Source organism: Echiichthys vipera (assembly GCF_963691815.1).
Source record: "Echiichthys vipera genome assembly, chromosome: 17".
NCBI lineage: Eukaryota > Metazoa > Chordata > Actinopteri > Perciformes > Trachinidae > Echiichthys > Echiichthys vipera.
In genome coordinates, this window is record NC_139842.1 from 7,434,140 (window position 1) to 7,461,198 (window position 27,059).

The 27,059-nt window shown below is 42.0% G+C and overlaps 1 protein-coding gene across 1 annotated transcript; it reads right to left on the reverse strand.

Moving 5' to 3' along the window:
* Positions 1 to 185: 185 nt before the first annotated feature.
* arhgdig (Rho GDP dissociation inhibitor (GDI) gamma) lies at positions 186 to 26,086 on the reverse strand. Its single transcript, XM_083932000.1, has 6 exons — positions 25,607 to 26,086; positions 14,899 to 15,072; positions 13,470 to 13,547; positions 7,869 to 7,945; positions 4,903 to 4,966; positions 186 to 3,081 (listed from the first exon to the last, which is right to left on the reverse strand). The coding sequence occupies exons 1-6, from the start codon at positions 25,800 to 25,802 to the stop codon at positions 2,882 to 2,884; spliced, it is 789 nt and encodes a 262-aa protein (XP_083788126.1). The 5' UTR covers positions 25,803 to 26,086; the 3' UTR covers positions 186 to 2,881.
* Between the last annotated feature and the right edge of the window lie 973 nt (positions 26,087 to 27,059).

Here is a 27,059-nt window from a genome sequence, read left to right on the forward strand (position 1 = left end):
CTGGGGCATTAAACACAGATAAATGTTTCCAGCTATCTGTGCCTTTAAAAATATCCCTGTAAATACTGTATCTGCAGTACATGGCAACCATTGACATCTGGATATTGCGTTCTTTTTTTTTGATCACATTAAATCTTTACAGTAAAGTTGTAAAAAAAGGAAGAGAGAATCTTGCTAAACCATGCAACACCCAACAAGCCAACATTTACAGTTAGTCTTAGTTCACAACGATTTCAAATGGTATTTCAATGTTCAATATGTTCAGCAACAATGACAATATCATATCCATAACACAATAGTAGTTCTTCTTTTTTTTTAAGAGGGGAATTAGTTCACCCCTTGATATACTTCTCAGACAGCACTCCATCTTTCAGCTACCATCTTAACGAATGTTCAAAGCAGACTTTTATTCACATCCTGTGTCCTTTGTCTATGAGAGAGGTTTAGAAAGGGCACATGTTGTTCATTTTTACTGAGTGAATGTGTCCACTCCCAAAGGACATACATGCATCTCTTTCTACAATATGCGCAGTTCAGCTACAGTCTCTAATTGATCAGCTTTTTCAAAAACGCTCCACAAAGACTCAAGAAAAGCAAACTGCAATGTTAAAATACAGCATGTCTAAGTTTGAGAAAACACGAGTTAACAATGCATATTGTGCGCTTTGTAAGAAGAGGTGAGTCTTCTTTTCATCCCAGTTATTAAATGATTATTTGGATAATTAGAGGCTAATCTTATTAAAGGATTATATAGCATTGCCTTACTTCCTTTAGTATGTGAGTGTATTTGCTTTGTTTGCTACAATTAAAGGGCAGAATCATGAAAACACAGAATTTAGGAGAAAGAGAAAACAAAAAGCCTTCTAAACAATGATTAATATTATTTCAAAGTAAGTACTGTTGATGAACCTCTTCCTTTAATCAATCAACAGGCCAGTCGATCAGTACTGACATGACATGACATGGGATGAAAATATATGCTTTAACTGACGAAAAAGAAACTACATGAGCTAACCGACCTCTAGAGTTACGTTTTTAACTGCTGAAAATGTGAAGAAAGACCCAATGAAAAGAAAGCAAATAAAATATCAATGCAACTTCAACTGCATTTTCTTTTCCTATCCTTATAGATTCTAGAGCCCTATTCGGACAGGATTGGGACGTGGCGTAAGGTCATTTTTAGTTCCGTCCGAATGCGCCATGTCACTAATTATTCCAGAGAATGTCATTTTCACCTTCTGCAAATAGGTCCGGAAAAAATACCTCAGGTAATACAAATCCTGTCCGAATATGACCCTCTGTAGAAAGCATGTAGATTACCCGTCAATACGTAGTTTCTGCATTGTTTTGAGCATTGAGGCGCTTGAAGAAGCACTCTGCGTAAATTGAGTAACCCTATACTAAACTATTTTACCCCATGTCCCCACGTAAAACTAATCCCATCCGAACAGGAAAGACGAAACAAAGATGACTGAATTTTGTCACTCCTATTATCATTCATTGTTGTACCTCCATTCGGGGATAATCATGCTCTCAGTTTTGGAACGACGGTTCTCATAATGCTGTGGGGGATGTCATAAGGAAGCATTGGATTTAATGATGTATGGGGTTGGCTACAACTTCAGCTCTATTGATTTGCCTGTATTGTGTATTTTGGAAGATCATCACTGTCAAAATGATGCAGAATTAGCTCTTTCTATCCATGGCTGTACAGACAAATATCACTGGATGACTTTGTTACTGAAGAAAACTTAAAAACGCAGTAAGTTCTGGATTTACAGTATATGGAGCATTTTTCCCAATAATTTCTAAGTAGACCTATGTACGTTTTTTTCCCAATCAAGATAATGATATCCTCGGGAGAGTTATGACTAAGAGAAAATGTACATATTCTGACACCAATTGGGGCAAGCAGTCGCTACAAACATGGTCCACGCAAGGACACCAACGCAAATGACAACGCACAAAAACGCGACCCTGGTGAGCGGAGTGTGCAACGGTGGGGGTAACAAACATCTGTCCTCGAGGGGGCGATATGGAGCTAACCAGAGTGTTTGCATAACCACGGAAGTAAACAAACATGGCGTCCGTGGAGGAAGTGTCATTAATCAATATGCCAATGCATCCAAACATGTTGAGCTGGAGCTGCGCTGTGGTTGTTTTGAGCAAAGTCAAACAGAAGGGGTCTGTTTTATCTTGTTGTTTCATGCTATAGTGCTCCTATAGCTGCAGTGCTTGGACCGCAGCTCGTGTTTACATTGCATTACGCGTTTTAAGTGACAGATCCATTTTGCGTAGCTTGAAGCGTCTGCATTTGCCTGCTCGTGTGTACCATGTTTGTGCCCTAAGGGTTTTAAGGCCACCATGAGCTTCATGTCACACAGCATCCCTGGCTCATGTTGCTCTTCTCTGTGTCCCCCTATGCCTCACATGCACTCTGTATTTACATATTTCATCTTGTCTCTTTCGGGACGTCTGTTTGACGGATAATGAAAGTTTGTAATTATGCAATGTGTATATTGTATTTCCCTTTTTACCACAAACAAACTTCCTTTAATCAGGAGGCAGGGTGGGAGAAATAAAATTGAAAGAAAAGAAAACGCGAGACCTTTCATTCCAAAAGCCTTGTCATGTGGAAAACAAAGAATCCGGAAGAATAATATAAATGCTGTGACAGAAGGTAGAGAGAGGTGGGGATTCTTTTCTCTTAAAGTCCTCAGGACACCAGCGTTAAACAGACAAGAAAGAAGAGGAGGAAAAGGAGCCCATTCCAAAGCTGCTCTCACAGGACGAGGTGGAAGAGGATGAAAGGGGAAGAAAAAACAGAGGTGAAGAATAGGAGTGAAAGAAGGGAAGATCAGCCTCATCTCTCTCTCCTCCTCTATTCATCCCAGTCTTTCTTGATGTCGAAGTTCCACTCCCAGGACAAGTAGGCATTCTTGTCATCGTCAACGAAGCTGGATTTGACCTGATAGTGGCCGCGGGCCATCAAGCCTTCGGGTGCCTCATCAACTGGGGACAGAAACTCGTGCTCCTCTTCCTTTGGACAGTAACTTCCCACCATGTACGACTTCTTGTCCACTGCAGGAAGATACAAATTAGACACTTGGGGAATACTAACTAACACGAAAAGAGTTGCATAATACTTTTGTGGCCGTGTATATAGTTTGTTAGGAGTTGATCGTGGTACAGAAATAAAAATGTTGCAACATATTTCTGACATATCATTGGTCATGCTGAATAATACATGTATTATTCAGAATAGGATGCTTTTAGCATATATCATTTGCATTTGATGCAGTAATTTTATGCAATTTTTTTGCATTATAGATGGAGCTGGCATTGATTTTGTTTGTGATTACCTTCATCATCTGCACTTAACATATACTTAACTCTCCTTTCTAATAACAACAATATCTTTCCTGATTCAGTTTGGCCTATTATTTCATCCTTGTAATAAATGAACTGTTGTTAATTTCACATGGTAAGCTCTACTGGATTTACCACAAATAAAATACCTTAAAAACAACTAAAATTAAATATGTTTTTGCAATCAAGTTGAGTTTAGTTTGATCCTTACAGGCCATAGGTTTAGGTATGTATACTTTCTTGACAAAAAGTCATCCTCTTACTTGGAAGAATAGGATGCAGACACTAAATATACACTCACTTGCATGCAGGACACATTACATATCTTGAGGTACTGTATAAAAATTTGTGCACCCTTCAAGAGGTGTCATTTGCTGGCAGGGAAGGCAGGCGACTGCTTGAGGCCCGTAGGCCAGCAGGGGGCCCCTGAGGGCTACAGAAACTACAACATTGAAAATGCGCAGTTTGAAGTGAAAGTAGGAGACCTGACCTCCCTAATAGATATATTATTGTTCTTCAAAACCTGTTTGCTGTTTGGATGTAACTCTAAGCGGGTGGTAGTACTTGACGCCACAACAACACTGCGAAGTAAATGATCTGTGCATGCGCATCTTTGCACGGGCTTGTTTAATGAGTGCTGCAGCAGCCAGGTTGGATTCTGACCTGCAGCTCTTTGCTGTATGCTCTCTCTATCTCTCGCATTTTCAAACACACACACACACGCATGCACACACGCACACACGCACACACGCACACACGCACACACGCAGACACCTCCAGACTCTCATAAGTCCCTCTGGGGCCTTTTTTTGTAATGGAAACACGGTGAGCCAGAGGACTTTTGAGAAGGCGTGCCCTGAAACTTTCCGAGTGGCCACATTTTACCCCAAGGAACCCCACCTATAATGGTTTTGAACGCTGGTTCGAGGGGCCCCCTGTGAACTTTTGCACACCACAGACTCTAGAATCGCCTCTGCACCCTTCTTTAGGTTAATTGATGACTCTAAATTGCCCATAGGTGTGAATGGTTGTCTGTCTCTGTGCGTCTCTATGTGCCCTGCGATAAACTGGCGTCCTGTCCATGGTGTACCCCGCCGCACGCCCGATGTCAGCTGGGATCGGCTCCAATCCCCCCACCCACCCCCCGCGCGACCCTGACAGGGACAAGCGGTTGAAGATGGATGAATAACTGACGTAATAACTGCTGCAATAGCACACATGATGGATGCAGAGTTGGATTCAAAATAACAGACATAAACATTGATTGATGTTCAGTCACTTCCTGTCTCCTGTCTTCTTTATGATCAGCATCATTGATGGGTAGGCTTGTATACGGTCTTAACTAAGTTTATGTATTTTAAAGGGTGGGCGTTATAAGCTTTAGCTTCTGCCTATTCCCTTTTTTCAGACCTTATACATTTATTTTTTTTGTGTTTGTCATGAAATGTCTTTGTCTGAAATGTCTGAAAATAAACTGAACTGAACTGAACTAGGTTAAGTTAATTTCTCATATGGGGGCTGAATTGAACTTACCTCTTATTCCTTTTCTGTAGGTCACATGATGGTACCGCAAGCCAGCAACGATTTCTCTGTGCACCTGCAGACACACACAGTTTCATCAAACCAGTCCTGTCATTGACTATTCTGTCACTTGCGTTACCCCAAAGTTAGCATAAACCTAGAGTGACTCTACATGATTTTATAGGCCTGCTATGTAGTTCATTATTTCTCTGTGAGTTTAAGTCCCAGGTGTGGGTCAAGCTCCAAAAACAGTGGATACTATTTCCCATAATGCTCAATAGCTTCAGCCTTCTGAATACCCATTTCTTTCAAATCCTGATCTTCAGTTTGTTAAACAGGACTCCTGGTAAATACTATTATTTCAAACCCGAACTGAGATAACCCTGATGACATCACCATGACATTATCGGGGAGCTCCATCCAGAGCTACAGAGGACATTATACAAAATCGGTGGAGGGCCCCTTTATTAACTTAATATTAATACGTTTTCAGTCGAAAGTATTAATATTACGTTAATAAAGGGGCACTCCACCGATTTTGTATAATGTCCTCTGTAGTTTGATGTCATGGTGATGTCATCATTGTTATCTCAGTTCGGGTTTGAAATAATAGCATTTAGCAGGAGCATGCAGGGAATCTTATTCCCTTCATGCTCCTGCTAAATACTATTATTTATATTATATATATTATATTATATTATATTACTTTTACATTTCTGATTAAAACAAAAATCTGAAGTTATTGACACAAACATTCGACAAAGATGATTTATCCAGAAGGTGTCCTCATAGCACAAACACACACACACACACACACACACACACACACACACACACACACACACACACACACACACACACACACACACACACACACACACACACACACACACACACACACTTTCTCTAACCAAACAGTTTCTTAATTTTAACCAAAATCTGTGTGTTTAACAGCGTTACAATTAGCCCTATCTATTTATATTTATGTCAAATAAAATTCCCACCTTCTAATCTTTGATCAAATCCACTTTTGTTTTAGAAGCATTCACCCAGATCTCAGTGTCCTATCCAGTACAGGAATACGTCCCACGGTCTGAAGCTCTCTCAGACTGTTAGAGGAGGCAATATATGATCTCGTATTCAACTTGTTCCTGGGTTTTTTTCAGCAGCTCTACTGAATTTAAGAGATACGATAAACAGCCAGCAACAAGTTGTTGTTGAACTACACCCGACTCATTGCTGGGTCGAGTTTGTTGTTTGTTTGTGCATCTTTCTTATCCCTGCAAACTGGGCAAATGAAGAAATACTTAATGACTCTTAATATTATCATTGTTCCATAAACATCCTCTCTAGCCTCTGGATACACTCCTTCCCTCGTGTATAACAGTTCTGCGTTTCCTTTCAAAAATATTTCCTCGTCCCCAGTCTTTATATGTTTGCAGTGGACATGCAGCCCTGGGAAGTGAGGAGGTGTTACAAGTGTTGATGGGGCAAGGAGAGAAAAAGGAGAGAAGATACACGAAAGAGAAAAAAGGCACACATTTATGGCGAGAGGAATAAGAAGGGACGGTTAATGGAAAAATATGAAACTAAGAAAGAGGAAAAAAAACAAAGCCACAGGTGCTTTGAGTTTTGGATTTGAATTACAGCTGTCACTAATTTCTCCTTTTTTTCCTGTCACACCGGAGAAAAACAGGTGTGCTAATTCAGTGTTCATTAACTGATAAGTTTGGTTTCAATAAGTTATGTGATGCTATAAAAAGGGGGTGAAACGTTATGATTGACAGCTGTGATTGACTCGCGACTGGTCAGGCAGGACTTTGATACCGGGGCTTCACACCCAGATCACTGCACAGACAGACTGCAAAATTACAACATAGCAGCAGCTGCATCTGGGATGTTTTAGTTTCACTTTTGTAAAGTGAAGACAGTGGAGTAGCATCGTCCATCTTTATATATAGTCTATGGTTTGAACAGAGCAAGAGTAAGAGTCTACAGTGAAGAGAAGTACAGCGTCTCTGGGAGGCTGTACTTGGAGGATGTAATTAGCGTGTAAGGCTGCTGACATTTAGCAAGCCGGACAAACTTTCTCCTTTTACAGCTAAACTGTACTCTCAAATATGTTTCTGAAACACTTTATGCGAGAAATAGGCAATACAATGACAGAATATTGATTCATATTTGATCAACGCTGCCTAGTGTCACAGTTTGATCGCAGTCTCTGATTGGTTGTCAGGCACAGTGGAACCTAGCAGATGACATTAGGAGCAGACAGAGAAAGGTACACTGTAAAAACACGAACCGTAAATAAACAGTACAACGACTGGCAGCAGAGTTTCCAGACGAATACTGTGAAATTACAGTAAATACCCCTATTAAATTAAAGTATGTGTGCATTTATTAACAATAATATACTATAAAAAATGAGCTGTTAAAAAATGTACAATGACTGGCAGCAAAGTTTTCAGACAGATACCGTGGAATTACAGTAAATACCTATTTTATTTAAGTATATTTAATGTAATTTAACTGATTTTGACTTTAAAATGTGTTTTGCTTTTTTACAGATTATGACATGTAATATGTTATTTACTGTAATTTTACAGTATCCGTCTGAAAACCTTTCTACCAGTTGTTTTAAATGTATTTTTTTACAGATTTCTTTTTACAGTGTAGGGTAACAGAACAGAAAGTTACCAACTAAGGCTTTAAGAGACAAGTTGCCTCTCTAGCATTAATCCTTACTGGCACTATGAAATGAAACATGAGCACTGAAAAGACTCATTAAATATGATGATGGTCTTGTTTGATATTGTGGTTTGATTTTATAGTACACAGTGTCTTAGTCAGCATGGTCTGTCTCTCTCCTTTTATCTCTTTATCACCTACAATAACTACCTGATCCTCTGTCTGTCTGTTCAGTCCATCCGTACTCACAGTAATCCATCCATGTTGTAATGCACAGTCTTTAATCTTACCTTGAAGTGTATCTTTAGTCTGTATGACGCTCCTTCCTTTAGGGAGAAGGTCTTCTCCTTCAGAGCACCCAGGTCTCCTGCACAAACAACAATAAAACATCACTCACGATCAACATGACAGCTGATGCAGCATCTCAAAATGACTCACTACACATCACACTGCTGCTCGTCTCATAGCCAGACCTATCTGCAGCGCTGAAGTATGGTCCGGCTACACCGGCTTATCATTCAGGGATGAGGAGAAAAATACTCTGGCTTGTTTTGTATTTCTTAAACCAATAGCAATGGTCTTGGGCGGAGCTAAGCAGATGGTGCACTTGCAGAAATAGATAGCGGATATAGTGAAAGAGGCCTGAAATTTAGGCTCTATCCCAGCTCTATACGTCCGCTGAGCCAGACTCAAACTGCTGCTGATTCACACATAGATAAAGCAGAATTGTATTAGAATAACCATCCCATCTTCACATTACACACAGACAATTCTTCAATTAGTTTCTCAGTTAGTACTTCTTTCTTAGCAGTGTACAGCATGATAAATGTGGCTCTGGATCTTTGAAATACACACTTAGTTGAGGGGATATGGAGCATTTTAGGCTCATGTTTTCTAGATAGTTGGATTTAAAGTCATACTTAAACGGGAACTATGCCCATTCTCAAATTAAAAGTTAAAAGTTATTCTTACGGTCTAAGACAGTCCAAAAATATTAGTCTCTCTCCTAAATCCAAATGCTAGAGTGCTAAAATTTGTTTCACAACTGACAACACTACACTAGAATACAGTTCATTCGGGTATATATAAAAAAGGAAAACACACATAATCATTCTCCATTCATTGTCAATGGAGCAGCTCCAGACTTACTTCTCTGGTTTTTGACTTTGAGAGAGTAGCTCAAGTTCACAAATATTGATTGAACTTTGCTAGGCCGTGGAAATATCATCCTGGATTTCTTGATTTAGTTGGTGTTCTCCTTTAAAGGTGGGATCCCTTCTGCATTAATACCACAGTATAACTCTGACACACTGGCTAAAATCAGAATTGCTTCTTTATACAATAAAATTGTCTTTGTCATGCCATGTCGGGTTGAATAGGTTCGTTTTGAGGGGGTAGTGGGGTTGTGTATCCTGGGCTATTGTAAAACCACATCCACTGCTGCCTAATCACTTTATATCTCAATTTAAGCCCGACCATCAGCCCTGAATGCCTCCTAATGGACCGAGAGAAACAGAGGAGGGAGAAGAGGAGATCAAGAGATAGAGGAACGGGGTGAATAAAAACAGACATCATGATGTGGAAGAAGGGTAGAAGACAGTCAGGCAATGTAAGAAAGTGATCTACAGTTAACACATGCAGCAAATTGCTCCCTCAGAAGTGCACTTTACAGGCTTTTATTCCCACTGGTGTCACCCATATTAAATATATATTCACTTGCGGTTCATTTAGCCACTTTAAGTTAAATGGCTCAAAAGATCGGCATATTGCTCTTTCTGACAAAAATCTTCAAACTCATGTTGAAAGTCGTGCTTCCACTTTAATTGAGAATCGAAACGTCCCCCTGAGGTTTGGGAGCTTTATACCATCACAACAAACCCTTTCAACTCCCCATTAGATAAAATCAAAAACACATCATTGCACAGCTAATAAAGCTAAGATTTTTTCCCTGCTCAATCTCAGTCTCAGTCTCATTTCAACCAGTCTATCTCCCTCTATGAACTGCTTAAATCTCCTCCCCCCTTCTCCTTCCTCTCGTCTCAGGAGACAAAAGAAAAGAGAAAAATGCCAACCTCCCACGGGAGCGTCTGACTGAGAAAATAGGTCAGTGTGGGGAGATGTCTACCTGTTCTCCTCACACACACACACACACACACACACACACACACACACCCCACACACACACACACACACAACCACACACACACATACACACACCCATACACCCCCCCCACACACACACACACAACCACACACATACACACACATACACACACACACACACACACACACACACACACACACACACACACACACACACACACACACACACACACACACACACACACACACACACACACACGCACACACACACACACACACACACACACACACACACAGTACTCCACAAGGATGCATGAGCACAACACACATGTTGTTAGATAAAAAATATCTTCTTGTATCTACAGCAAAATAAAATCTTAAACCCAAACATGATCAACTTACAAAATATGATGCATTCTTGTAGATCAAACTACGTAACAGTATATAAAGTATAGCTCTTGACCACTTGAGCAGTAACAACATAACAAGACTTAGGGCGCACTCACACTGTCCATCCGTACCGTGCCCAAGGACGTTTCACGGCTAAAGTCTAGTTCTTTACAGTGTGAGTACGTGGTAAGCTTGCCGTCCACGGACCATTTGGGAGAGGTGGGCTTTTGTAAAGGACATTTGCACATGTACGTGCAGAAAAGAGAAGGACGGACCATTCATGGACATTTAAAACAATGGCGGCGAAAGGTTCACGTTGGTGTGATACAGAGGTGGAGTGTTTACTGCAGATTTGGTCAGAAATACCACAAAGCCAAAAACGTTACCATGTTTTCTGCGCTGCTTTCCATTATGTGGCCAAAAGGCCACGCGCTTTTGTAAACAAAGCGACGCATCGCAATGACGTCAATCAATGCGTGTGACGTGTGACGTGTTACGGCGTGATGACGTATAGACAGGCAAGAAGCACTCCGCCGAGGCCCAGGTTGTGTGAGTACAAACGCAATGTATCTGCCCCTTGTTTTGCCACCCCTCCTCACACACATGCAGCGTAGTGTCATCACCGAGGCACCATGCTGCATTGGTAGCAGCCTATAGTGTATAATGAGGTCTCTAATGCATTCAGCTGCCGATGGAAAGTCCATTTCACATCCAGCCTGGTGCCGACTCGGCTATCTAACTGCAACATGATACACCAGCAGGACCGATTATTATCCTGCTGCTTACTCTATAGATTAATGATAAAAGATGCTTTAGTCTCACACAGCATTCAGCAATTTCTCCTTTTCTCTTTAGCTCTACAACACAAACACACACATTCATCAAAATAAAACCTTATCCTCATCTGAACAACTTCCAGGGAAAATTCAAGAAAGACTACTTTTTTCCCCCAGTAATTGAATGGACACAAGATTTGCCGTGTGCATTAGATAAACGGCCTATTTCTTTAGATAAAGTGCATTCAAGTTTTTATAAAGAGCCTCCAAATGTCAAAGAGCATTTCCTGTATTGGACTGAAAGCTTTTTGTCTGCCTGTTCTGACAAAGCAGAGCCCTGCAGGACTCTCACAAGCTAATGGCTATTTTGATCACACAAATCATCATGTGCTGCGATTGAAAGTAAAACAAGCCCCGGATTAACCATTTTACAGTGCTTCTGGAGAATCACCATGAACAAATGAACTCATACTTAAACGCAAAATATTTCTGCCCATTGAGAGGGAAATAATTACACATTAGCCTAAACTTGTTGTTTGGAAGGTCTCTTTGTTCAGAGCAAGACTGGCAATATTTTTTCATTGTTCATATGCCATGAATACATTGGCATTGATATTGTTTCCTAAAAATGTCCCTCATACACAAATACTTTACAATAGATGTTGTAAATATGTTGGAAATGTAGGGGAATGTCACGCAGATTATGTCTTCTTATCATTTGTATTGAATGTCTTTGTGATCCGCCTTCGTAAATCTCCAAATATCCACCTAGTTCCAGAAAAAAATAAAATTATGTTCTGTGTGACGGTTCAAAAAATACTTTGTCGTGCTTATTAATCACACAGGAAAACAGTGTGTAAAGGCCTTTAGTCCATATGAGTCCCTACTGGCTTCCTGTAGCTGCTAACAGATCAGGCCCAGCTTATATCCAGGACATGATTCAACCCTACACCCCAGCTCGCCCACTCCGCCCTCCATCAGCCAATCAGCTTGCTGCTGCCTCACTGCTGTCCTGGCTCCCAAATGGTGGAACGAGCTCCCCATCGACATCCGGACAGCAGAAAAATCTGCACATCTTCAGTCGCAGGCTAAAAACACATCTCTTTCGACTGCACCTTGGCTAAGAAGATGAGAGCTTATTTGAATTTATAAATACATTTTAATTTTTCGCACTTATATGTAGCCCTCTGTAGTTTGGTTTATCTGAAGCTAACATATCTGCATAATTCTAGCTGTTCTGGGTTTGTACCCTCATGGTTGAATGCACTTACTGGAAGTGGCTTAGGAGCAACAGCTAAATGAAATTGGACGTAATGTAATGTAATGTAATGTAAAGGGTCAAGTTACAAAAACACTGCATGTTACATTTCCCATAATGCAACTGGATAGCATCTTTTATTAGACTTTCCTGCCTGGTGAACATGTGATGCAGGCTCCCTATTAAAAAATGTACGTATAAAAAGTGTCGTGGCCCAACTAATAACGCAGATGACATCACTATGACATCATCAGAGCTATCTTGTCAACTTGACAAAGCTCCTCCAGACCAGCAGCCTACTCCTCATGACCAGTAAACTGAACTTCATGTGTATAATCCTTTGAGTGCCTCAACTTAAACTCCATGCCCCCAGTTCATAATGCAGCCTTTCTGTTAAAAATGTGTAATGCCCAAGTCCAAGCCGAGATCACTCAATTGATTTCCCATCCACCTTTCACTTCCTCCATCATCTATGATTGAGATCAGATCTGAGAGCATCAGATCAGTCTGGTGTGGAAGAACAGACCGCTTTTTCCATTTACTGCAGTTCAGCAGAAATCTTCCATTACACCCTGGAACATGCACATTAGAGGCTGCTAGATACTCTCTCTCTGTCTCTCTGTTTGTTTGAATCAGAGGGAACTGCATAGTGCAGAGTCAGTATTGCCTAGCAACCAGGTGACCTTTCTGATTATCAGACTGTGATTGTGTCTTTTTGTGTGCGAATGTGTGTGTAATTGTGTATGTGATAGGCAGGGAAATCCTCAGACAAGGAAAACTCAGAACAAATCATGCATGCAGTAAAATAAGGAAGAAATACACAGACACACACACACACACACACACACACACACACACACACACACACACACACACACACACACACACACACACACACACACACACACACACACACACACACACACACACACACACACACACACACAACACACAAATCTTCAACTTTATCCCCTGTTGGGAGTGACATAATCTCTTGTCAGCCACCTGATTACCATGCACCGCAGACACACTTACACACTCTCTTGAATTTACATTACAGACACCTCACTCCCCCTCCCTGAATATCGCTTTCGCCTGCACCCAGGGGAAGATGTCAATACTGCCCACTAAGCAAACATTTACCTGTCTCTCCTCTCTCGAGCATGGTCACACCCACTGCAGCCTTTCTGCACATAAAAGGCAGCACGTGGGATGCGATGCCTTGCTCCAGGAAGTATTAGTTACTTGTGTCAGCAGGTATATCAGCAGCGTACAACATCCATAACTAGACAGGCTTTAGGGAGAAAAGTAACACTGAATAGGGAGAGTAAACAGAAGAGTGATGAAAGGGAAGCATTGCATACCTGTCAGGTCCATGATGATTGGTTCCTTGTCACACAGCAGGGTCAGTCTGGTCACCTGGACATTAGCCACAAAGGGGTCTGGTGAGGAAAAATAGTTTGTTTGTAACAGTATTCATGGTTTCACTCTTTTACGTATTTGCCTTAGGGGTGTCACGATTCTCCAAATCCAGTTTCAGTTTTCTATTTTAACATGCCATTGTTTTTATGCCATGAATTTTCTTACACATTTCCTTTTCCTGCATTTGTTTATTCAAATATTTAAAATGGGGGAATCGCCAATACGTTTTTTTATTTAGATCATTGAAATTAAAGGTCCATTTTGATTGATTTTCAATTTAAAATTTAAATCCTAATTCTCTTGTTTGTTAATGATTTTAAAGGTCTAGCAAGACATTTTGGAAAATTACTTTATTCACTTTTTTAGCACACTTAGATGGAAATATTCAGCCAAGAAATGATTTTCTTATCTTAGCATAAAGATTGAAAGCATGGGAAAACAGGAACTTAAATGTTATGGTTTTAAGGGAGGTCGCTGGAACAATTTCTTCCGTTAAAGGTTTTGAGTTAAAACAGCAACAACTTTTGCTAATATGCTTTTATTAGCATGAAACTGACTCAAAACCACAAATGCCAGTTGCATTGTGGTGCTACAGGAAAAGTTAGGGGATCACCAAAGTCATCAGGATACATTCTCTGGGAACTTTGAATATATGCACAACATTTCAAGGCAATCCATCTAAATGTTGAGTTATTTCAGTCTGAACTAAGGGGGTGGACTGACTGACGTAATATAATACTGGTATGGCTAAAACATAAGGTTGAAATTGTACGTTATATGTTAACGTATCACACTCCATAAATACCTGTACATTGTAAAAGAAAGTAACCATCCAATACCAGTATTGTGGGCTATCAGGATTCAGCATGGACAGATAATAAAGCCTTCTACTCTCCTTTCTGCTGTTCCTTTCTTTCATTACAGCCTTTCCCACTGTATTCAGTGTTACTAAGATGTAGATGAGGTGGTGTTGAGTTACAGCAGTGGGGGAGTCAGAGCTATTCTACTGTTATCAGCTGTCATGGCCCGGCTGCTGGAGTAGAGATGCTGAGGCAAGCAGGTCTGTTCCAGAGTGTGTGTGTGTGTGTGTGTGTGTGTGTGTGTGTGTGTGTGTGTGTGTGTGTGTGTGTGTGTGTGTGTGTGTGTGTGTGTGTGTGTGTGTGTGTGTGTGTGTGTGTGTGTGTGTGTGTGTGTGTGTGTGTGTGTGTGTGATCAGAAGTTGATGACTGCGAGGAACTATGCACCAAGTCTACAGATTGAGTGAATGGTATTATTAAAGCTGCAGTAACACTAGGGTGAATCACAAGCTCTTACATCACCTCAGGGGAACCATAAACACACACACACACACACACACAAACACACACACACCTGACCGCAGTGTTGCTGTCCCCAGCAGGGTCTGCTTGTACTTGACCAGACTCTCGTCATCTTTGTCCAGTTGCTGAATCTCCTTCAAACTCTTCTGGACCGGAGCGATGTAGTTTAGGTTTCTGTCATCTTCTTCCTCCTCAATATGCAAATCCTTCTTGTCAGCCATTAGACCTTCCAGAGAGAAAAGAGAAGACCATTAAAGGGATACTGTCATATGATGCGGTGATTGCAGGTGATTTCTAGACCGGTGGTTTCCCGACCTTTTCCCCACACTCCCTTACAGATGAACTCCTGCTCATCAACACCACACATCATGTCAAATCTCATTAGAATTTACTGTAACCTTCCTGTTACCCTCTGGGTCAAAATGATTAGTTTTTGCTTTATAATTAATGGCCTTTCCTTATTTAATAGGGACAACACAATAATCATAACAAGATATATTTTCAGTATCCTAAATACACATCAAGTGTTCCTCAGGGTCAATTTGACCGCAGGCTGCTTGAGCTGTATAAACATATAAGAAATATTAACATTTTACACATATTTTTTAGCTTGTTGTGGCTGATATAGATCAGTATCCCGTGCAATTTTATCATATTTAACACCCTAACCTGACAAAACTATAGCTGTGGTGCGTACCCCTGATCGTTCCCATGATATAAAAATGGTTCCTGTGAGGACGTTCGATAATTCACACAACATATCAAAGTTTGTTCTGCAGCCTTCTAAACCATTCCTCTTGTTGCTTTGTGCTCTCTCTTTATACTCTGTCTCAACTGAAAATGACCACTAAGAAAAGGTTTTTTGCCAATGAGGTTTTTATCACAGTGAAAGTGGCGTAGAGGAGATTGTGTCTGAGACTGAGGAGAATGTTAAGGAGGACTCTGACTGTGAGGCATCCTTCGATGAGAATGAGACCCTTGGGGTTGACCCTACAGTTGTCTCTCAACTATCAGCAGATTCTGTATTCTCTCAGCCTCCAGATTACCTATACATGCCCACGCTGACAAATAAACGAAACCAGAATAAAATAATAAAAGTTGACTTCTCTCCGACAGTCCCCTGGAAAATGAAAATAAGAAAAAGGCAAATAACACATGCAGCAGAGCTCATCAGCAGTCAGTATTTCAGTTTCAGTGACTGAAAACTCACCCTGCACAGGCAACATTGCTTTACTGTCTGGTATAAGATGCATATTACTCTACGAAGGACAGGTCCAACCATCCGGGGTTTGATTTCATCAGGGATTTTGATTCAATATTCCATTTTACAGACATTTGATAATGTGCTTTGCAAGCTGAAAATTTCATTTTAGCATCTCCATTGCATCCGCACCTACAGCGGGTGAATACTTGCAGACTGGAATAGTTACACTAACTGGAAGGATTTGACCTGACAAGAAAAGAATAAACATCACAGCCGTTTTATGGAGAAAAACGAGCATCTCTGTTGACAGAACTGTAATCATTTCAACCTCACACAAAAGGTGAGACATTTATAACAGAAAGAGAACAACATATACACTTATTTACCATGGTGTACCAACAGTAGGAAGACACTACCTTTTTGTCATTTCCCAGAGTCCACATTAAAATCTGCTTTAACTTACTAGATAACTAAGGACTCCGTGATCTTAGCATTAGCACTAATGTTACTTTGTCAACGATACAATATTCTTCAAGTTTCTTTGTGACTTAGTGTCTTTCTGCTTGAAATCCCTGTGCTCCGAAATGGTCCTTTTTTTCAACAGCTGTATTGGAGGTTATGGAACAAACTGATGAATTACCTATTTAATGTTCTTGGCTCATCACCTTACAATACACACACACACACAGATCTATAAACTGTTTCATGGTCTTCAAAGCAAAAGCACATGCATACCTCAAGACTCTCTAGACTCAAATTATCATGAGGACACAGACACGAACCGTGCTGTGGACGTCTGTTTACTGGGCTGTAATAGCCTCTGGTTCTGTTTTTACTGTTCATAATGAGACGGCTCAGTGTACATCAGCCCAGAGCTGTGTGTAGAGGTAATTGGACAGCACAGAGAGTCCACGAATACACACACACACACACACACACACACACACACACACACACACACAAACACACACGCACACCTAAGTCACAAACATAGCGACCAAATAGCATATACAGTCCAACAGCGTTGCATATTCTGTAAACAACATTAGCGGAAATCAAATGTGTTAAACAGGGACATAATGACCGAATGCAGGTGTCAATACACACACACACACACACACACACACACACACACACACACACACACACACACACATACACACACTTCTCTCTGTTGTTTGTAGCAGCACCGCACCCAGTCAGGGCCCAACACAGCTGCCTTTGCCCGTCACCATGGCAACCCTTTCAACTCCCCCTGAATTGAGATCACCTTTGCTGTGGATCTGTTTTATATGACCGAATAGACACAGAGGAGCATTTATTTTTTACTTTCAGCAAGAGCGATCCATGGTGTATTCTTTTAATCCCCCTTCTACCCCTTTGAATTCTCACATTTGTGGTTTACACACATTTTAAATCCTTAATTTACAGTGATTAGGATCAGGCAGGGTTAGTTTCCCCACTTTACACTGTCATCTTAAATCTCTCTGGCAGATTAATAACCATTATGCACGCATGTGTTTCCTTTTTATTCCAGTAAAAAATGTGGTGTTCAGGAGATGAGCAGAAGTTTATTTAACATTTTCCTGCTTCCTTTGTGTTCTAAAAAAATCCTTGTTTGTGATATGAAATATTCATACATGAAATGCCATAAATTAGCCGCATGTTTTGAATTTGCTTATTTTAGATATTAAAGACAACTGCTGTTTGATCTCAGGTGGTGCTCTTTGTGTTGTATCCAGTTCTTTTATGGTAGGAGCTCAAGACACGAGGAAGTAAAATTGTTGATTGTTGAATTGTTGAACAATCAACACATAGATCTACTGTTGACTCCTCCCTCTCCCTTCCACACACACAAACACACATTAACTCTATAGTATGTCAGATATGGATGGCACATGACTTCATAAATGATTCACACTGCTGTATTTACATATCAAACTCTGCAGCTCGCCCCCACATGAGCGTGCACACATGTACACATACTGCAGAATAAAACACGTTTCTGAGCTGCTCTTAAAACCAGTTTCCCCTCTGACATCTGAGAGCTCCTCTTTGATCTCCAGACTGCTGACCTGTCACAGTAACCATATCAATTAACATTTATTTTGAAAGGCAAGCTTTGGTCCATAGAGACACGACTGAGTGTTTTAATATGGATTTCTTTTAAGGCTGTAGTATGTGGTGTCAGAAGTATGTCAACCTTGGAAAAATGCCTGCATTGTTTGAACCAGATAAATTAAGATTCATCAAATATACAGAGTCCAAACAAAAATGAATCAAAAGACACATAATTATTTCCAACATGCAAATTTAGACTCCTGATGTGAAAACCTGAAATTGTTTTATAGCATTTTGCACCCGGAGTACATTAAACAGATGTCACACACACTCAAGACCGGACTGAAGGTTTTAGAAATCTTTGGAAATTCTTCTTCCTTACTTTTCACGATTTGATCAGTTTTATAAGTTACAAAGGGAAAAAAAAATTTTCATTACCCAATCATAAAAAAGCAGCCGAACTAATCCGAAACATGCAGGGCTAAAACTTTCCGTATTGTATGAATCTGGTGTTAAACTAGCTAACATTATAGTGAAAGCCAGAAGTGTTTGTGTGTGTGCGTGTGTGTGTGCATGCGTGTGTGTGTGTGTGTGCGTGTGTGTGCGCGTGCGTGCGTGCGTGCGTGTGTGTGTGTGTGTGTGTGCGTGTGTGTGTGTGCTCCCTCCATCTGTGATGTGATATTAACTGGTTTTCTTTTATGGCTGTAAAACTGCGTCATTACCCCAGCAGCTTCTGAAACCATCGTCTGCATCATTACACACACATGCCTGCTGTAAAATAAGCGCTACAAGTGTAAATCAGCACTCTGTGTTGTAACAGAGAAGCTTAAAATCATTCGGTGAGGAATTTAATATATTTCTTAAGTTTGTTTTTGTTTTTTGCACGAAAGAAAAAGAAGAATGGACGTCATGTGTGTCAAGAGGGATGCTGCTGGAAAACAGACATGCAAAACAGGACCAAGACAGGTCAGCTCAGTCAAAAAAGACTTAATTACTGTGCCACCGAGTGAGCTTTTATTATTGATGTGGATTTGTAGGCACCGAGGTGCCAAGTAAGGGATAATACAGAGCAATCCGGTCATTATTGCCAACGGAGGGGTGCATCACCCTGAAGGGGTTTCAATCATGACCCGCTCGCTCTGCATTATCCAGCTTATTACACGGCTACTTACTATAGATAAAAAATAATTTGGCACAAAATATTGATTTCAATGGAAAGCTCTATTTTTTGCACAACTTTTATTCATTCATCTTCAAACGCTTATCCCGGGGTCGGGGTCGCGCGGGGGGGGGGGGGGTCTAGAGCCGATCCCAGCGGACATCGGACACCCTGGACAGGACGCCAGTCTATCACAGGGCACATAGAGACGAACAGAGACAGACAATCACACCGCTGAAGTTAATTCCACCAGACTTCTTTCTGTGGATTGGCGGACGTGGCCCTCCAGGTCAGAACTACAGAATTAACAGACCGTAGAATGCCTTGATTGGCCAACCAGAACTGAGTATTTAATTAAGCCGTGTAATAAAACTTAATAGACCAATAACTTGGGGTCAAATGATCTTCACTGTAAATGCAGAATGATTAATCTCATTGTGTCTGTATAAAAAACACTTTATATTTCCCACAGAGTTTTGAACCGCCTCCGACTTTAACCTATGATCTACGAAGTTAAAACCCTGTCACCAAATCCAAGCGCACTTGCAGAATAAATATATACAGTATATATTTACAGCTTTTACAATAAGACAGAGGATCCACGGCCAGCATGTACAACCATGACACAGACTCAGTGTTCATCTGCTGATATTTATAGCTAAACCAACATGTTTAGTGAAAACCAACACAGCAATCTGTCTTGGCAGGGGAGAGGTGGCTTCAGGGGACCAAGGATTTGAAGAGGACTGCCTCGAAAACACACACACACACACACACACACACACACACACACACACACACACACACACACACACACACACACACAGAAAAACACGTTTGCATGAACATGAACACATGCACACACACAAACAGTTTTTTTCTGTTTGTTCCTTGGTGACATGAGCCTTTCACAAATGTCTGTATCCAGATTGCAACTAAATCTATCGATGCTGTTAGACAGATTTTTCATCTACAGGGCCTGGCTAGCAATTTCCAGTCTTTATGCTATGCTAGGCTAAGCTAAGCTAAGCAGCTGCTGGTTATAGCCGCTCAGACAGATATTTGAGTGATAGCGATCTTCTCATCTAATTCTCTGCCAAAGGGTGAATAAGCATTAATCCCAAAATGTCAGATTATTCTTTTAAGAACAAGTGGGTCGTTTAAGTGAATGCAATTCTGGCTGCAAGATGAAAAGGGAATCAGGATAAAAAATAAACCCTACTTTTTCTGACATTTATTTAACATACTATGTCATAAATGGGGCATTATTGGACTTATACAGTAGGTAATCAAAGTTACACAGCCCTACTCTATTTAAATAATCACTTCCTGTCCACCTTCTCTTTCTTTAACCCAGATAACTGTTCACTGTGTCAGGAAATCACTTCTTGCTCCCTATGTGTGTGTGTGTGTGTGTGTGTGTGTGTGTGTGTGTGTGTATTTTTATTGTCCTTTGAGGCCTGCTGTCACTGCACACACACACACACACACACACACACACACACACACACACACACACAAACACACACACACACACACACACACACACACACACACACACACACACACACACACACACACACACACACACACACACACACACACACACACACACACACACACACACACACACACACACACACACACACACAGGCAGGAGCAGGGTTTGTCTCCATGTCTAACGCTTCAGTCACCAGCATCAAATATTTACATGTAAAGTTACAGGCACCCCGTGGAGACACTCATAACTCTTCATCATGTTAAGCAGCAGATCGTTGATATCTCATTTCACTCATGTTTCCTCATGAAAGGCTGAGAGGACAAACAATTGATGCTATTATTGGTGAGGATGCCTCATGACACTGCAACTTCTGGAGCATATTGTGTTGCTGCAGACCTCACACTTTCACTATTAAATATGCTTTACTTGTAATGTTACAGTTGTCGATGGTGATTGCTGTATGATGCAGCTTTCTCGCCTAAGATTTAAATGTGTTTCTGCAGTTTTAAAATAGCATTATCCAGATATTGCAGTATTCCAGTTCTTTACACACAGCAGCCAATTTCTCGGGATAGCTCATGAAAATACATCCAAGCAATGCGTTTTTGTTCTGATAGAAAATGAGCCAGCCAATCAGCGTCCTGTGAGGAGCTACTGGCAGTTGAGGGGGGAGATGCTACAACAGCATCAGTTTTATCTGAACTGGAGAGTTTTAGTTCATTCAGAGAAATGAACTTTTCTTGATTGTCTTTGGCGAGGTTGATTGACAGATGGTTCATCCAATCACCAGCCAGGTATGTTTTGAAAGTGCCTGCCCTTTCCCAATCAGTGTGCAAAGATGAAATTACAACATTATAGCACCCTTATCCGGCATATTTTGGCTTCACTTTTGTACAGTGGGAAGAAGTGGAGTGAAGTTCAGTTGTCATGAAGGGGGGAACTTCTACAGCATTCAGCCATCTCTGTTCTGTTGTTATAACCAAGCGGCAACCTCCGGGACTGAGAGTGGAAACCAAAGTTGCAGTGCCAAAAACGACACTTCCTCGAATGGTCACTTGAGGCTGGCCCCAAAAACGAGCTAATCCCCATAGACCCCCATGTTAAAATGCCCAACTTTACAGCTTAAATGAACATGTACAGCCTGGTACAGTAAGGGCTTTGTTCTCTATCGGGTTGGTAAATAATACTGCTTCATTCCCATGGGTCTATTGCAATGGAACAATTATTTTCTGGTCCCAGTCATTATCTGTCCTGGATTACACATATGATGGTTTGATTGTAAGATTGTTCAGTTAAAGGCTCTGGAAGAAGCACGACAATGACTACATTTCATCACGCTTCCTAGTCTTACGGTCAGACGGGAATTGAAAGAAAGAGCCCCCGGTCTTACTGGAATGTGGACATTCTGGCACAAAACCCACTGGCACCTTGATCTCAATGTTGGCAGAAGACGCAGCAGCCGCAGCCCTCAGAGTTGAGAAGTGGATGGAAAGCGTGATGACGTGACGTCACACAGGTGACATGAAGTGTAGGCATTCTCATTACGCTTTTTCCAGAGCCTTTCAATGAACAATCTTACAATAAACTGTCAAACTCTTAACATGAAAAAATACCATTTAACTCCGCAAACATCATATGTGTGACAGATAATGACTGGGACCAGAAAATAATTGTTCCATATCAACAGACACCAATGTCATTTTTTCGGGAGCTGAGGTCCCATGGGGTCTACTGGAAGCCGTATTACGGGAGGGACTTACCAGCCCGATAGAGAACACAACCATTATTGTACCAGGCTGTCATCATGTTCATTTCAGCTGTAAAGTTGGACTTTTTAACATGGGGGTCTATGGGGATTGACTCATTTTTGGGGCCAGCCTCAAGTGGCCATTCAAGGAAATGTAGTTTTTTGCACTTCTTTGGTTTCCATTCTCAGTCCCGGAGGTCGTCGCTTGGTTATAACAACAGAACAATGCTGTTGAAGTTTTTAGACAGCAGAGATTAAAACTAAAGAATGGAAAAAATGTTGTGTTTTTTCGGAAATGGACCAAAGCCAAGTTACAATGACCCGAGATCTGATTTATATCACTGACTGATGTATTGATACAGATTTGTCTTAGAATATGGAAAGTAAACTCTACAAAAGCTAGTGAAACAGAGGCCTGGACATGACTTTATGACTTCGGCTCCCTACAGACAGAAAGCAAAATGACTGTACATTACCCCGTTAATCAAGCTCTCTCTGTCAAACACACAGTCACATGTCCTCAGCTGCTCTGTCAGCCTCGTAGAGACAGCAGGTTGTCTAATTGACTGACTTGATTGGTGTCGTATGCGTCTGCTCACCCGTACAACCTCATTTATCACTGCTGGGGTATCAAACGGTGGAGGGATGATGTGAGGAGTAGATGCAGTTTCCTAAACACATCTGACAAGCTGACAGCATGTGTGTATGTGGATAGTAGAAGTGAGCAGGTAAGGAGAGAAGAGAGGGAGAGAGATACACGTAAGGAGGGAAGGAAGGAGGCAAGGCAGCAGAGGATTAGAGAATGAGGTGGTATTTATCTTGACAGTGGAGGACAGAGGGAGAAAGAATAAGAAGGGACAGAGGCGAGACAACAGGAGCGAAGGAAGGAAAGAGAAGGAAAAAGAGAAGGAGGGAGGTTGTTTGGTTTGAATGCTTGCTTCCTGCGCCAGTCTTTGCTGACTGACAGCTCACGAAGAGTGTTTTGCCACACTGGCCTCACCCACTCACGCTCTCTCTCTATACACACACACACACACACACACACACACACACACACACACACACACACACACACACACACACACACACACACACACACACACACACACACACACACACACACACACACACACACACACACACACACACACACACACACACACACACACAAACACACACACACACACACACACTGTTTCTTTCCTGGTAACAGCAGCTGACAGAACACGTCGATCTCAACCACCAACATTTCCCTTTGTTTCGATTCTTTTCCATCCTCTCTTCCTTCTCTCCTCCTACCTCTTCTCTTTTCTCATCTTCCACCTACTTATCTCCCTCCTCCTTTCCTTATAACTTCCCCTCCTCATTTTTTTTTCTCTTTTTCTTTCCCTCTTCACCTTCTCCAAAAACCTTTTTCCCTCGATGTTTCTCGCCCTCATTCCTCCGCGCTTCATCATTTTGCTCCCTGCTCTTGCCATTTACCCTCCACTTCGTCACCTCCCACATTCCCAATTAAAATCTCCTCCTCCTCCTCATTTTTTCAGAGCTCAATCTCAGCCAAGTGTCTTTGACAAGATTCAATGTGTCTCGGTGACAAAAATCTGCACAGAGACAGCAAAATTCACACAAGCACCCTGTGTACCATTTGTACTTGCTTGAAGCAGTTCTTTTTTTGTTTCTGACAATAGAAGAATAAGGCTTATTCAGAGTCATGACCTAATGAAAGATTCAATGCTTCAAAAGTGGCCCTCTGTGATGTTTTAAGAGGTTTAGGGAGCCAGGACTGGAGCGCTAGATCAGCAGTCATAAAGATCTACAGTTGGTGACTCTTCAGATCCTGACTGGAGCAAAGAGATCGATTCAAATTGCTGTTTGAAATTCATAGAGTTAATGCAACAGATTATTCATGGCCGCCTTAGGTCTTAAATCACATTTCACTTCCACTTCTGAGACCTTTGCTTGAAGATGATCACTCCTCTTCTCCAGTTACTTCTCTCGTAATTGTCACTGTGGTTCTCTCTCTCTCGCTCTGATTCTGTGTCTCTCTTTTCAAATGACTCACTTTTTTTTTTGCATCCCTCTTTGTCTTTTTGCCTTTATCTCACACACGCTTATACACACCTGTGTGAGGGGAAACCCCAGGACTGTTCCACCATCTGTAACTAACTACTGCAGTGTATTGAACACACACAAACACACACACACACACACACACACACACACACACACACACAGAAAGAGACATAAAGAGAGAGAGCTCTCTTGCAAATGTAGTACTGTTGCGAATATAAAGCAAAGAAAAACGAATATTGGTATTGATGGTACTGCAGACGATGGCACCATCATTTGACTCCTGCATACGCATTGTCATCACACACACACACACACACACACACACACACACACACACACACACACACACACACACACACACACACACACACACACACACACACACACACACACACACACACACACACACACACACACACACACACACACACACACACACACACACGCACACACACAGAGCTGCTCTCACTGCCAACATTACTCATGAACACACACCCTTTGAATGTGTGTGCGCAGAAACATAATTACAAAAGCCGGCAACACGCATACACAGATGATGGACGACCCCCCCCCCCACACACACACACGCACACACATACGCAAACACACACACACACACACACACACACACTCACACACACACACACACACACACACACACACACACACACCTACACACACACACACACACACACACACACACACACACACACACACACACACACACACACACACACACACACACACACACACACACACACACACACACACACACACACACACACACACACACACACACACACACACACACACACACACACACAGATACAGGAGGTAGTGTAGGATGTGATCAATAGCCATTGATCTGCCACCTTTGGCTTGTCTTGGCAGCGCTTCATGTCAGACATAAAAATGTCCACACCCATCAGGATAAAGACATATGGCACATACATAAGCACACACACACACACACATACACACACACACACACACACACAGACTCCCATCGCCTCACCTCTGTAGCACATAGTTAACCACAGCAGCTCCAGCACCTGACCCCCAAACTCACACACGTCCAATCCCAGCATGGTGCCTCTCCGCGGGGCTGCACTCTGTGCGACAGCAGGCGGAAGAAAAACCAGAAAACCGGGGAAACCTCCACAGGTAGCAAACAAAGTAGCGGAGCAGGGGCGGATTAGAGAGGAGACCATCCACAAAAGTCTTGAATTGAGGAAAGACAAGGGAGGGGTCAGATGAGCATCTCCTCCTTGGAGGAAATTTGTAAAAATAAAAATGTAGTTGGAGGGATTAAGGGGGAAGAGGGAAAGGGCTAAGCCTGACAGAGACAGAGGCAGAGAGGCAGGGAGGGTATCCTTGGGTGTGGGTGTGGATGTGATGGGGATGTGTGTGAGCAAGAGAGAGAGAGAGAGAGAGGATGGAGGGAGGGTGAGGGAGAAGCAGCAGACACAGGAAGCAGCCGGCTTTCTACACCCTTAACTCAAAAAAGAGAGAGAAATCTAGAAGATAACAATCATCAGCTGTTTTCTTTTTTGCGTGCAGCAGCGAGGATGCTGGGAGCTAACGGGGTGACGGGCAAGGCAGGCACTGGTGTAGCCGGCAGAGCTGTCTGCAGCAGCATGTGTGTGTGTGTGTGTGTGTGTGTGTGTGTGTGTGTGTGTGTGTGTGTGTATGTGTGTGAGTGCTACTCAGACGCTGGCTATCGATTCGCAGACGAGCAGCGAACCCCTCCTCCTCCCCCCGCCCCCTGCATCCCTCCCTCCCTCCTCGTATCATCAGCCCAGAGACTGCAATGAGCTCATCCTTTACCCCCCCCCCCCTCCTCCCTCTTTTTCTCTCTTCACTCTCCCTCGCCTCCCCTCCTCATTCCCTCTCACGCACCCCCTTCAACTCTTTCATGCTTTCCTCTTCATTTTTCATTACTTATACAAATTCTCATGTGGTGTCTACTCTCTCACTCCACCTATTCATCACTGTGTCTCCAGTCTCTGTCTGTGTCTCTATTTATCTTACCCCCCCCACCACCACCCCTTCATCTTCTTCTTTATCTCCCTCTGTCTTTTAGTGACCACACCCTGTCAGCAGTACGCTTCAATCATGACTCCTACATTCATCTTTTTCTCCTCTTTTTCCCCTCCTCTCTTCCTCAGTTTTTTTGCGTTCTCCTCCTAGGTTGTGTGCTGTAGAATATAAAGGGGTTGCTTCTCCCACTTGACAATCAGACACACTCCCTTTCACACACACACACACACACACACACACACACACACACACACAAACACACACACACACACACACACACACACACACACACACACACACACACACACACACACACACACACACACACACACACACACACACACACACACACACACACACACCTTGTTAATCTGTCATTCACAGGGTGTGCGGCTGTCATGTAGCACGTTATGTGAGACAACTTCTCT